At 34.6% G+C, this 14734-nt stretch overlaps 1 protein-coding gene across 10 annotated transcripts in view; it reads left to right on the top strand.

Moving 5' to 3' along the window:
* The window catches only part of CADPS2 (Ca++-dependent secretion activator 2), a 506787-nt gene that overhangs the window by 316085 nt on the left and 175968 nt on the right, over window positions 1-14734 (top strand). For 9 of the 10 annotated variants that reach the window (XM_008587894.1, XM_008587876.1, XM_008587886.1 and 6 more), the window contains one exon: window positions 3218-3284. In XM_008587894.1, the coding sequence (XP_008586116.1) occupies window positions 3218-3284 (67 nt within the window). Of the gene's footprint in view, window positions 1-2722; window positions 2802-3217; window positions 3285-14734 lie in introns of those variants that run through there. The other variant, XM_008587901.1, reaches the window with a different exon arrangement.

Raw genomic sequence — 14734 nt, 5'->3', positions numbered from 1 at the left:
ACTTTATTAACTTAATGGTAAAAGAATTTTTCCATGTCACTAGTAATTATTTTTTGCTATCATTTTTAATAGCAACCTAATCATTCCTTACTGTTCAGTTGTTTTTGGTTTTTACTCTTAAACAATATTGATAAGCTATTTTTCTTCACTAATCCCCCATTTTTAAGTGCATCTCTTATGCCAAGAATCTGATTTTATGCCCGAGAAAAAAGAGTGATACTTGGTACTTAATACCAGAACCGATCCTTATAGTGAAAAAAACTCAAATTTGAACTTAAAATTAATGTATTCTTATTCTGTATGATTATCTTTTCTGATGTGTTTTATTCATGTCCTTTTTTTGCATCAGAATTTTGTCTGGCTAATATGAAAACTTTAAGGGGGCAGAAACTATTATATATATATATTTTTTTCTGTATAGCATTTTAAAAATTTCCTCATAGGCACTTAATCTTTTGTTGAATATTGTTTCTTTTTTCTTATGCGCGGAGCCAGTAAAATTCTATGGCCAGTAAAACACTTAAGGATACTTTTGGCCTGTTGTTACTTCTGTATATTTTCAACTTAGTTCTTTTTTATAGTGCAACAGCCCAGAATATTTCAAGGCCTGACATTCATATACTTACCTTGGTGCCAGTTCTAAATTTTCTCTTCTGTTTCTTATAACATCTTCCACCAATCCCCAAATCAACATATATGCATCCATCCACCCACCCCTCTGCTTGTTGTCTTTGGAGAGACCATACATTTTCATTCCAAATTTAATCCATCATTTTGAATGATGTTGCAGCTGACTATTATTCCTTATGCAGGACCTTCACTGTCAGCAAGAGTGACACTGTCTTATGGTGTTGATGGTTTGCATATCACTATTCATTTTCTCTTGTGTATGACCCAGTTGCCCAGCAGTCTCAGCAGTCTGCAATGTGAGACACTTTGAAAGAGCTGAGAAGCATGCTGTGGTCACAGAGAGGTTATTCCATATGCCCTCTGTGGATCCTGGGCAGCTATTTAGTGCACATCTTGCTAGTGTACTTTTATGGAGGGCAACTATCACGTCCACAGTATGTAGCTCAAGAGGTCATTGCTGTTAGCCCTGTAAGAGGAGTTTGGGTGTGTGCATTTCAGGAGAGGGGAAATTACATGGGAAAGACAGAAAGAGAGCAGCTAAACACATTGCTAGAACCACAGAAGAAAAATTAGAGGCTAGAGCAAAGGTGGGGCAAAGGGTTTTAAGGGGACCTTGAGAAAAAACAGTGAACAGGTGAGAACAAGAGCAGTAGACGTCTCTGCCAGGCATTAAATAAATTCACATTACATCCACAGGCACAGACGATGGTATTAAGGGCATCATGAGACCGTAGAAGCTCACTGTTCACTTCAGCTAGCCAATATGTCTGAAAGGAAATATATAATTGATTTCGGCTGTTTGGGTGATGATTTCCAATGCAAGAGTCTAGTTATTTTCATTTTGACTTTTAGTAAGCCATATTTTTTCCTGATTCTGAAGGTTTAGAAAACACAGGCATAAAGAAGGAAATTTAAATCTGCCATAATTTCACCATTCTAAAATACTAATATTTTGGAATATTTATACATTTTATAAGTTCCAAATCATTAAGTATGTGTGTAGTTTTGAATCTTGCTCTTTTCACATAACATTATATAGTGAGATATTCTCTATGTTATTAATTTTACCAAAACATCATTTCAGTGGCAGTGTAGTATTTCTGCAAATATGCTGACATTTTTTAAATAATTCCCCTATGGTTGGACATTTAAGTTGCTATCAGTTTTCAATAATATAAATAACTTTGTTCTATGTATCTATGTAGGATGCAATTTTATGTGTACCTCTAATTATTACCTTAATAATTTTAGAGTGAAAATGTAGGACTTTTTCTTCATACTGCCGTGTTATCCTATGGGAAGGTGGTCTCACGTACCACTCCCACTACAAGTGAATAATAGTGCCCATTCGTTTTATCACACTTTAGCCAACATCCCATGTTACTGTTTTTACAGGGAACAAAAGTATGTTTGTTTTATTTTGCCAAAGAGAATTATGAATACTTTAATAAGACAGAAACTAAAAACTTAAGCTAAGATTTTAGGTTTAAAAGTTGGGAGAGAAGTCTAGGATTTTAAGCCCCTCAATAAATTGTTAACCATAATGCTCTTTTTCTCATCACTCAGGATTGTATATAAATTTAGTTGGAATAGACTCTACACTGTTAAACCTTCACTTCAGAAAAAAGGATTGTGAAAAATGTTTTAAAATCTTTCTTTAATTTTGAAATTAGTCCTCTATTTGTCATATTTTAAGCTTCTAACAATGTTTTCCACTTTTGTAGGAAGTGTGTGTGTAGTTTCATGGCATGATTTTAAAACAGCTCTCCACAACAAGCTCATGCTTGATTAATTTATAGTTTTTCCTTTTTCTTCCCTGATAGTTCAGTGTGTCATTTATATATTCAGCAAGAACAATATTCTCAAATTATTGACTACTTTAGTCATTTCAGTTCAGTTTACTAATGTCGATGTGAATTTAAAAAGGCATGGTTGAAACAGTGTTAAACTATACAATGTCATCTTTATTATTATCTGAACATCATAATTTAAAAACTTTGCAGCAATATGCTTCTGTTAATCAGGTAAATCCCCAAATGATGGAGCCGGTGGAGACCTTAGAAATCAGCAAACCCATCTTTTCATTTGATAGGTGAGAAAATGGAAACCCAGATTGGTGCAGACACATCTCAGGGCCACCCAGCTGGACAGTGACCCTTCACCCTGGATTCCTGACTCTACAGCTGGCTCCTTCTCAGGCCACACTACTCAGCTCTGGTTGTCTGAGAACTGAAGCATTTAGTACCTTGTTCTCAATTCATAGCCTTTGTCTCTCCTAAGAAGTGTGTGTAAAAATAAAATTCCAACTGGTTCTTTGATTATCCTTTCTAACTCCTACTTCGTTCAATTTGTGGTAAGGACTGACAAATTGATAAGCCACATAAATCAATCCCCTTTCAAGAACCTAGAATAAGCTCAGTCGTTTTGTAACACAGAAGCTGCATGTTGTCTCAGATTCCAAATGAACGAAACTTTGCCTTTAGCAGGCTGGTTTCAAAAATAAATACCTGTGGAAGAAATATGATTACACGGAACCACAACATTGCTCATGCAAGGTGTCCTTTTGCTTGTTTGTTTTTCTTACCAGATATCTGTATGCCCTTGGACAGAAGGTTTGGAAAAGATGGAAAAAACGTTACTTTGTTCTTGTTCAGGTTAGTCATTTTTTTCCTGTTACATATTCACTCTAAAACAGCAGTTCTCAAACTTTTGTTGATGTGGTAATGTATATCAATATTTTCTGAATTAGAAATTAAAATTGAGAATTTTAAAAATATTTAATTTATTTTAAAATAAAAGTAGTAAGTTCATTACAGGCTAGCACAAATAACATTTTTATGTAAAATAACTAATTTCCAAGACAAAGAATTTAGTGAAATAAATGTCAGTTGTTTTATGCTTTTACACATCTCTTTACCATGTGGCTTAATAGAATGTAGCTGTATTCTCATATCAGCTTCTGCACTCGATTTGTTGCAATATCAGATGAAATGTAGCCTCTGGAAAATTCCATTGTACACTCATGGATAAGTATGACAAATGCAAATAATTTCTAAATATTGCCATTAAAATAGGTTTGACCTTGCAGATCCTCTGAAAGGATGCCAAGACTAACCTTGACAATTGCTGCATCATTCTGATATTTTACTCGTATAGATAAACCATAATTCATAAAATCACTCATTTTTATACAAATATACCACATATATCATTTATTAACATAAATATGTTTTAAAATCAACTTGACTGGTGTATTTTTGATTGGACTCTGAACATGGACAAATGGTTGGACTATGCAGCTTGGCTTACTTTTTTTTTAATCTTGAATAACCTTTGCTCATAGAATATACTCATTAAGTTAAATTTACATTAAAGAATAATTTTATAAAAATAGTCATTCCATTCCATAATAAATCCAAGCTATTTTGTTCTCAATGGAAAAATGTGAAAAGAGAATCACTCTTGGAATTCTTAGCACAAAACAGTCTGTAAAATCTCATTGATTCATACCATACATTAAGTAAGCTCAACTGGGCTAGATCAGAATGACAAGGTGAAATACCAAGAAAGCAACATTACCACTTGCTGTCTTCTATCATTTGCAATTATTTGCTTGCTTCTATACATATCAAAATGGATATGTATGGAAATTTTAATGAGAGTGACCCATTGGGAGGAACTGGGTGGTTTTTGTTAGTATTTTTATTTTATTTTATTTTTTTATTAGTATTTTTAAAGATAGCTGTCATCTATGCACACACAGCTTGTAGGTCCATATCTGCAGGCTGCATTATTGAAAGGTGAAGGAGAGATACAGAGATCCAGCAATTGCTGGATAAAATTACTTTGTTGATGTCCCATGATAGCATAGTAACTTCATGAAAAGTGTAAAAATTCAGTCAAATTATTTTTATCTAAGTGGCTAACAGCCAGCCTATTTTTTTTCCTAGCTAAAATGTAACCTTTTATTATTGTGATTAGAACTAATATAGTTGTTCAATGAATTTAATAAAAGATACACACACGCACAAACACAGAGTCAGTATTTCAATATAGAGCCCAAAGGTTTGCTCTGAATACAGGTCCCCTGTTATGAGTTCTGGGTGATCTGTCCTCCAAAAAGTACCCCCGTAAGGCATTTTCTACAGTTTTAAGGTTTAGTGTCTTTAAATCGGTGCAAGAACTTAAATGCATTTACTAAGCAGTTTGAGTGGAGATCTTTCTGGACATTTTGATTTTATTTCTGTCTTACAGATGTCTCACCCACATCTAATTTGACAAGTTTGTGTTAGTGGTTTTTTGTGTCAAGTCTTTCTAAAGCATTCACTTGATTTTTTATAGAAACAGGAACTTCCTTTTTAGTTATATTTCATATATTTATGTAGAATCTCCTTTTATTCAGTAATTTCAATAGACAGTGTAATTGGCATAAACTAGTTTGGGAACAAACCCAGCTGACTCTAAGCAAGCGTAGAGTTTAACTGGTGGAAACACATACTAGAGAACATGCGAATGTAACCCAGTAACCACAAATGTTCAACATGTGATTTGCATTGGTCACTATGTTTTAAAGAGTGAGTGGAGGATGCTTGTGTGTTTGTTAGTCTGGAGACCTGGTTAAGTGATAGTAGGCTAGAAGAGTTTCTAATATACTGACAGTCTTACTACAAATATTAGGATTTCGTAGAGCAGTGTTGGGAGGTCAAATGATCACCTTTTGCTTTTAGCCAGGTAACGCTTGAAGTAATCCTTTACCCCTTATTTTCTAGCACATGATTACAAGAATCAAAAGTTGCAGGACAAACATTTATACTTTGATTGTCACCCATAGAGAGTTTAGAAATGAAAGAAGGAATTGGAATACTTTGAGATTGTTAATTAGTATGCCTTGGGGAATGATTAATTGTCTTTGGGGAGCTAAAAGTTCTTCCAGTAACAAATATATGTGTTTTACATTTTAAAAGGCAAAACCCAATTTAAGTTAAAATAGGTAAACCCATATGCTCCATAATTAAAATTTCTGAAAAATACCACCAAACTGTAATGAATTCGGATTTATTCTACCTGAGGTATCATCTTAAAATTTTAAGTCATGTTTAAGCATTGTATATTTACACACATATATGTACATACATCTCATGCCCAAATGTATTGAGATGTACATGCCAGTACTCTGACAACTTTTGGGGGTTTTAAACACAACTGAATCTTCCATTCAATTCCAAGAGTAATGGGAAGACAAATTGAATGCACAGTCTTCCAAATCTAGATGGATATATATGGAGATTCAATAAGAATGGCCCATTGGGAGGAACAGGTAGTTTTTATTAGTATTTTTAAAGACAGCTCTCATCTATCTGCACACAGCTTGTAGGTCCATACCTGCAGGCTGCATTATTGAAAGGTGAAAGAGTCATTTTTCTAGGAAGGACAGCATACCCCTGCTGTGTCTGCTGCTGCCCTCAGCAGAATGGTGCTCTGGTGATAATGTGAATCTCATCATCACTTGTGAGCATGTATTATATGAGTGATAGAGCTGGAGATCCAGCCATCAGCCCAAGAATTTGTACTCATAAAAATTGATTGAGAATCACGTTTGGCCAGCTGCAAAGTCATTGTTCAAAGTGAACACTTGAGGAGCCACTGAGGTGAAAAGACTTTTCAAAGACTCACATATAAACATTTAAATCAGAGTAAAATGTCAATTTAAATCAAAGTCAAAAAATGGGAAAATAAATTACTTGTTAATGTTGAGTGTTTATTTTGCCTCTAAGTAAGATTAGTATTGGTGCCTGTTTAGATTCTCATGTCAGTACAGTAATAAATAGCTTTTAATGTTTTCTGGGACGATGAATTTTTTTTTTAATGAAGTAAATTTTGGTTCAAGCCAAATTGAAAGAGCAGTGATTTTGAAGAATATGCTTGAAATCTTACCAAAATTAAACTTATATATGCTGCTTATTCATTTTTTTTGTTTTCAGTGTTTTAATATTAAATTTGGAGGATATCACCAGAGTAAAGTACTTATGATACCTTAATATATTGTAGTTCATTATAATAAAACCATTTAATAGTTTTAAAATTTGGTATTTGTGATTTAACCATGCTGAATTATTTCTTTATTTTATATTCTGCTAAGGCCTATGTAAATAACTGTATATCCCAGGTATTATACATTCTTTGATACATCTGCAAATTCCTGAAGCACTCACCTATAACATAATTATTGCTATATTTAATCTAGTATTTATTAACCATTACTTTGTGACTAGCATTTATGTGAAGCACTTTTAATAAATTATCTTAGGTACTTCTCAGAATAAGCCTAGGAGAGTCGGTGTTATTGTTATTCCCACTGTATAGATAAGAAAATTGTTGTACAGAAATATATGGTAGAGTCAAGCACATCCAGTTCTGTCAGACTGTAGAGACTAAGCTCTTATTTCCTTTGCCATACTGCTGTGATTAAATTGATACACACAAGTACAGTTGATCTGAGGACAAACAGATATATAAATAATGACTGCAGCTCATTTATTTCGTGAGGTATAAAACAGTGTTACTACACTAAATAAATGGCGAGGGTGTGATGGCTTAGAGAATCCTGTGCTCATGAAGGCCACTTCCTATGTGACAGCACTGGAAACTGAAGTAGGCATCTATGTTGTTCTGGCCTTGTATCAAAATGTTCACTGCTTATTGTCGATGTGTCGGAATCATGACTTGAAGTTGCTGCAAAGAACAGCAGGCTGTCAAGACATGATGTTAATTACATGTCAGCTGAGTTGGCACAGGATGTAAACAGCCATGCCACTGAATGATTCATACATGCCAAAGACATACAGGAAGCATTCTGTTAGGAAGATGCCATCAAGATCTGCTTTCAGTGTGAAGAAGTGGCTGCCCCAGCCCGACCGATTTCTGAAATGTTCAGTACACAGGGGGATCCACTGCAACAGACTCCTTTCACATTTTTGGAGAATGTCACCACTGCATGAAGAATGCTAAGTTCAGTTGTATGATTTATGTTTAGTCCAGAACATAACTGAGATTTGCTTGTGGCAGTAAGACAATGTGAAGTGAAGAGCTACACGGCTGTCAGATCAAGAAAGTCATGGGACTGTGGCTCTCTAGCTTTATGTTTTAAGTTGGTTTAAAATTTACAAACCCAGGACATGTTCAGTGCAGAATAAAATCAAACCATACAGTTTTTATCGTAGGAAATGAAAGACCCTCATCAACACTTCTAGCAGTACTGCCACCTTATTCCAGTCTCCTTCTCAAAAATAGCCAAGTGACTGTTGCTAATGGTGTGGACTTGCATCATTTTGTGCATGTCTGTGTGTGTGTGTCTGCGTGTCCATAAACACATCCATTCATCCCTAATGGAATCATTCCAAATATTTTTGTTCTGTGATTCATTTGTTCTCCTTTAAAAATATACCAAAAAGAAGTTGCCATGTCAACATATAAAATTAATTTTATTAAATGAATGATTGAATTTCATAATATAGATTAACATAATTTATATAACAATTCCCCTTGCTTGGATATTTAAGTTGTTTTTTAAATCAATAATCAATGCTACCATCAATATATGTACAATTCTTATATGTTAATCTTCATATGTGTGTGGGAAGTATTCCTATAGATATGAAATTGCTGGGTCTAAGGGGATAAATATTTGTAATATTAAGTAAGATTTTAAAGCTTTAGACAATTTATGAGTTTTTAAATATTCACCAAAACTTTGACATGTTTTTCTCATTTAAGTCACTTTTGTATAGTTAACAAGTGTTCATTATGTGTTAAGTTGCATGTTATCTTTATCTTATTTTTCAAAATCTGTATCTTCAATATGAAAGGAAATGGAAAATTCTTTTGGTTGTGGGGTTTATTTGGAGCAAAATGTCAGTGAAAAATCATTTTTATGTTAGGTTTCATTTTTAAGATAACTTTTGCTTTGTGATAACTGATTGGGTTTTCCATTAAAAAAAAGATAATAGCCATATTAATTTATGTGATAGGCCCTTGGATATTAACAGACTTAATATGTTTATTCTTTTAAGTAGCTCAAAAACATATTAAAATAAGCATTTGCCCATATCTCAAGAACTAAAATTATAAAAGGAGACAGAGGATAGAGTGAGAATAGGGCCAGATTAAAGAAAGAGAATTTTATATGGATCAGGCAGTTATCCCAATGTGAAAATCTTCTTTTTTGCTTATACCTTTTGTTCCTTTAAGAAAACATTGTTTGGTGTTATTTTCATGTTTGGATTCCAGGGCAATGTCTGATTCCTCTTGTTTTACAGCTGATAGCTACATGAAAGAGCAGAGGACCTATGAATAAGGACTGTATGATATTGTGAGGACTGAATCACATTTTTGTGGGCTAATGGTTCTTGAAATTTGTTTTACAAGAAGACTCCTTTTTAAAATGCTGTGTGTATTTTTGTGTGTGTCTTTCTGCATATGTATGTACATCTTTATGTGGATGGGAGTGTGTGTGTGTGGATCCATATGTAAAATCTTCACACATATAGCGTGCCTACTACATAGTAGAGACTAAGTAAATATTGGTAAATAAATGAATATCTTCTTTAATTTGGGTTCCTTATCTTATATGGAACATGAAATTGACTTATATCTGAGCATACTTAAACCAAAACTTTGGTGTCATCTTTGATCTCTCTCTTTTCTTTACCCCCATGTCAATCAGAAGATACTGTTTGTTCTTTAGCCGAAACAGTATTACATTTACATCCAGTTCTCTCCATCTTCTCTGCTACCACACTAGCTGAAACCACCATCATCTTCACGTGGGCTTCTGCAGCAGCGTCCCAGCTGTTCTCTCAGCTTCCACTTCCACCACTCTCCTTACAATCGTTCACATTGACAGAACAATCTATCTGAAGCATATCTCACATTGTGACAATTCACCGCTTAAATCCTTCTAGTGACTTCCCACTGCACTTAGAACAACCCGTAACCATGACCTACAGGCAGTCCTACATATTCTGACCCCGATCTTCCTCTCTGCTTAGTCCTTCCCTGTCACTGAGCAGCATCTTGACTTCTAAAGCTCTACCCCAGATTAATTGCTGTGCCATGAGTAATAGTTTAGTAACTTCAGGTCACCATCCCCGCCCCAAAACGTACCTCAAATAAGGGTATAACGTGGGTTTATTTTTAAGTGTGATTTCTGCACAAACACACCTTTGGATTAAGTCCCCAACTTTCTTTCACCTGGATTGTTTGCTACCCCTAAGCCTCTCTGTAGAAATTCCGATCATTCTACTGCTTTTATTTCCCCCCTAGCTGGCTCTTTCAATCCGATTTAAGTATCAGGTCAAATGTCACCTTTTCAAATGCGTCTTTCCACCCACTTCTAAAGTGCCCCCAACTCATTCCCTGTTACATTATTCTGTTTTATATTTTTTAGAACTTTTATCTTCAATTAAAATTGTTTTATTTATGCATTAACTGTTTTTTTAATCTCTTTACCCCTTCTGGAATATATGCTCCATGGAAATAAAGATTTTATCTTTCTTTTAGTCTACTGTATCTATGGAACTTTAAACACTGCCTTGTTCGTGAGTAAAAACTGATAAAGTAGTTGTTAAGCTAATGAATATATGCAAATCACTCTGAGTATAGTTTTAGAAAAACTGTCTTTCTCTAATTTGTACACTGATTGTTAAATCTTTTTTATACCATTTAGTCAAGACATTTAATAATAGATATATATATATGTATTCCCCTCAGATCTCTTAGGATCTTGAAGATGTATTCGTTTTCCTTGATTAAATTAAGCCCTGGGAATTTTTTTTTTTTCCCTTTACAATAGCTCTAGCAGCACCTTTGGCTCTGCCAATAACATATCCAGCTAAGGATTTTTTAAGCTTTAATCTTACTGAAATTAGACCGTGGCAGTTGCTAAGCTGCCAGCTGTTAACATGATCTCTACAGTAGTAATACAACATGCAAACCTGAATGCTGTGGTCCCTAAAATCTCATAGTTAGCATTTACATGAGTGGACATGGACAGGTGTCGAACAGGTTAGCAATTGAGAACAAAATGAGAGGTTTCCTATTCCAGATGCAGATACCTCATGGGACCACAGCTAGTTAGGTTAAAGTGCCCTATCAAAAGTAGTAAGGCCAAAACCTGATTTAATGCCGTCTTCAGATTAATGTCTGTTTGTATCCCCCAATTTTCAACAAATCCATTCTTTACAGTTATTAAGAGTGGATTGGTTTAAGGATATTGAATGTATATCGTTCCTGTGCTTCCACAGAAGGGATTTTCAATTTCAATATAGTAAATTATGTAAGCTTTGTTCAGTAATACATAAGTAAGCTTGTAAGCAAAAGCAAACACTAGGTCACCAGAGGTCAGACCACCTGTTTCTATCTAATTCCCTGGCATGTGATGGGGCAGAGAGGAGGCTGCAAGACTGCCTGTAGCAGAGCACAGGGGGCAAAGTGACCCCGGTCCCTGTAGCTAATCTTGCAGCAGCACATTTTAAATATCAGTGCCAACTGATACTGACAGGGTGTTCAGAGTACCGCTTCTCCATAGACCCTTGACCTGGATACTGGTTAGCAAACCAGTAGTTACGAAATGTTAACACTATTCAGAAGGATTCACCTGAATTTACATTGGATTCATTGTCGGGTTGGCCTTGAGAATGTGATTTAGCAAGACCTTGCAAAAGGGATAGGTAAAAGTAAGAGAATTTGGGGTTAGTAGAGGAATCAAAAGAAGTATGAAATGTGACATCTTTTTATGAAAATAGAACCAGGAATCAATGAGTCAAAAAGATAGTATTAATAGTTGCTTCTGAAGCAAATGTATTCCAAAGCCAAACTGCACTTTTCTTCATTTGTCTCATGGGTCAGATTTCCTAATTGTCAGTGACAGCTTTGTTAGTCGTTGGTATTTTGTTACTCTTCCATCTGTACTCTTCATTGTAACTCTAGGAGTGATTACCTGTGACAGATTCTGGGTCTGTTGGGTGATTTTTGAGATATTAAAATGAATAAAATATTAAAAGTACAAACAAATCAAAAAATTGTTTTAATACTTTATCATTTAAATGGTCATGCTTGTAGAAATAGGGTGATTCCTTTAAAGCTGGAGCTTTTTCTGTAGGAACTTTACTCTTTAAATTGGTAGTTAAAATTATATGTATCCAGCATATTAAAAAAATTATTGTATTATTTAAAACTAGCTAGAAATACGATGCTTAAAGCATAAAATAGCAACTGGACATGTACTTCAAGTTATACAAAGAAAAAAATTACTGTATGCATTTTACATTGCATGCCTTTTGATGGCTAATTTTTAAGGCTAGATCTAACATGGCAAGTAAATTCTTTTAGCATTTTAGGTGGGTTCATACCAAGTCTGAATTCTTTAACACATGACAACATGAGCATATCAATAATTATATAAGGAGCTTTATAGAGTAATAAATTTTTAGTGTTTAAGAGAATAATTTTTAAAACCTATATTACAATATATGTTCAAGACAATGTCCATTAGAAATAGAACAATGTAGTATCTAAAACTACATTTAGATGAATCGCCACTTTTTTCTCTCTTCCTCAATTTCTTACTCATTTGTGTATTTATTCAACAAACATCTTCAACAACACAATCACTACATTCTTAGTTTGCCAATAAAAAGAAAGAAAGAAATAGCCCATGGGAGTGGGGAGAAAGACACAGAGAGAGGGGGAGAGAGCCAAGTGAGGCCAGGAGACAGAAGACTGAGGCGTGGAGAGTCAGCAGTCCTCAGGGCACTCAGCTTGTGAACATGTGATTCCACAAGCATTCAGTCCCCAAATGAGTCAGGTGCCTGCGCGGTGTTAGAGTAACAAACTACATCTGTGACCCAAAATGAAATGACTCTTGTAAGACAACAAAAGAATATATAGAGAGAAGGATGACTGGTCCCCGGGTTAGATCCAGTGGGAGACTCCTGGGAACAGGCAGGCATCACACAAGGGGCTCTCCACATCAGTGATCTCTGATTCTCTCAGAACCCTGTGAAGTATGTTATTGTCACCTGTATTTCACAGAAATTAAATGAGGTACATACGGGTTAGAGTGATTTGCCTAAGGTCTTGTCAAAATAAGTTGGGAAGAATAAAAATAAGTAAGATATGAAGGGAAAAAATAAAAGTGAAACTTACGTTTGAAATGGCAGGTTCATTCATTAAAAACACCTTATCCTCCCTTCACTTCCAACTCAAATACCTTAATATGACTGACTCTCTGCAGAAGCTCTTCTCTGACCACACTATTGAAAATAGACCCCCCTTAGTGTCCCTCTCCTTACTTAAGCTTTGTGTTTCAGTGAAACAATTCACTGCACAAAATTATTTTTGATATATCTTTATTTGTAATTGAGTTTTTTCCTTCATTCTCACTCTGTTAAATGGATATTTTCCTGATTTGGGGGCATCGTTTTGTCCCCGAGGCCTAGAGAAGTTCACTGCAGATGCGTAATAAATATTTATTAGATGAATAAATGCACAAATGACTGAATGAATGAAAGGGGTAAAAATACCTATAAGAATATGGAGGAAGATAAAAAAAGAAGTTGTAAATGCACGTCAAAGGTAACCCATTCTGTTTAGTAAGCAACAAAGGACTAATTTGCAGATCTCTACAAGAGATCAAGAAGTGACCAAATATGTCTTTATAAAAGTCCACATAGGAAAGAGCATTCACATTAGTCTTTGCATTATCTTGCTAATATGTTCCTTAAAATAATTTTGTACAACTCTAGGTAGTCTTAAATTTTCATCCTAAGTTTAAATAGTTGCAATGGATGCAGTTTCTAAAGTAAAACCATTAAGTCACTTGTAAACATACCCTATGGGATCTACATACTCTTGTGATCTTATATCCACCTGCAACCATAGAAAATTTTATATTATTAGCTTTTTCTCCTTGAACTCTTATTTCCATTGCTCTTCTCCAACAGAATTTTGTTCTTATGAAATGTGTTATACTTCAAGATTTTCTTGATCACTCTGTCATACTTCTCTGTAATTTAAAAAATGTCTACAAAATTGGAATTAAAATCCTATAACCGAAAGCTTTAAGGGTTGAAAACTTTTATATTGAAGTATAATTGCAATTATGAGTAATATAGAACAGATTAAAACACATAAATATATGGGCTGGCCCCGTGGCTCACTCGGGAGAGTGTAGCGCTGGTAGCGCCGAGGCCGCAGGTTCGGATCCTATATAGGGATTGCTGGTGTGCTCACTGGCTGAGCGTGGTGCAGACCACACCATGCCAAGGGTTGAGATCCCCTTACCAGTCAAAAAAAAAAAAAGAAAGAAAAAAAAAAAACACATAAATATATGACAAATTTTGAAGAACAATTATTAAACGTAAATAAGTTAACTTTTATTGGAAATACCTTTCTTAATAAACTGGATATGGTTTTCCTTCCCAATTTATCTTTGTGTTTTTTTCTTTTTTTTCATTTTTTATTTCAATTTATCTTTGAATAAATATTATGTATTGTAGAATGAGAAAGGGTTTCACATTACTTCCTTTTTTGTTTGTCATTTTTAGAGATACATATGTTGAGAAACCTGGCTCACTGAATAAGTAGACAGAAACAGAAGCTTTGTCACAGTACTAGCACTCAGTTTCTCAATTTTTTTTTTAACTCCTGAGCTAGATTTTCCAAACATAGTGATATAAAAATTATTTTTAATATTCTAAACTAAGCTCTTGATTATTTTTGATAACTAAAGTTCTACAAATTTGCTGAAGGCAAAAAATGTGAAAACCATCTGACTTTTTAAATAATTTGCTTTGCCTCTCAGTGTGGAGAAACATATGGCTGCAACAAGAATTCTCTTCTGAGGCTCCCTACATAAATGCCTGCTAGAAAATGAAAAATGAGTTAGGGAGCACTCAGTTTTATTTTCTGTCCAGCTTGAGACTGGAGGAGTTGATTCTAACAGCACCTAGGAGAACACTCAGGGAAATCGATAAGGATTTCCTTGAACTGAAGATCACTGTTCAAGAATAGTTAAAATGGTGGGGGAACTAATACGGAGACAAGT

This window comes from Galeopterus variegatus, unplaced genomic scaffold, assembly GCF_000696425.1.
Source record: "Galeopterus variegatus unplaced genomic scaffold, G_variegatus-3.0.2 Scaffold120, whole genome shotgun sequence".
Classification (NCBI taxonomy): Eukaryota; Metazoa; Chordata; class Mammalia; order Dermoptera; family Cynocephalidae; genus Galeopterus; species Galeopterus variegatus.
This window is presented reverse-complemented; position numbering and strand designations above follow the sequence as displayed.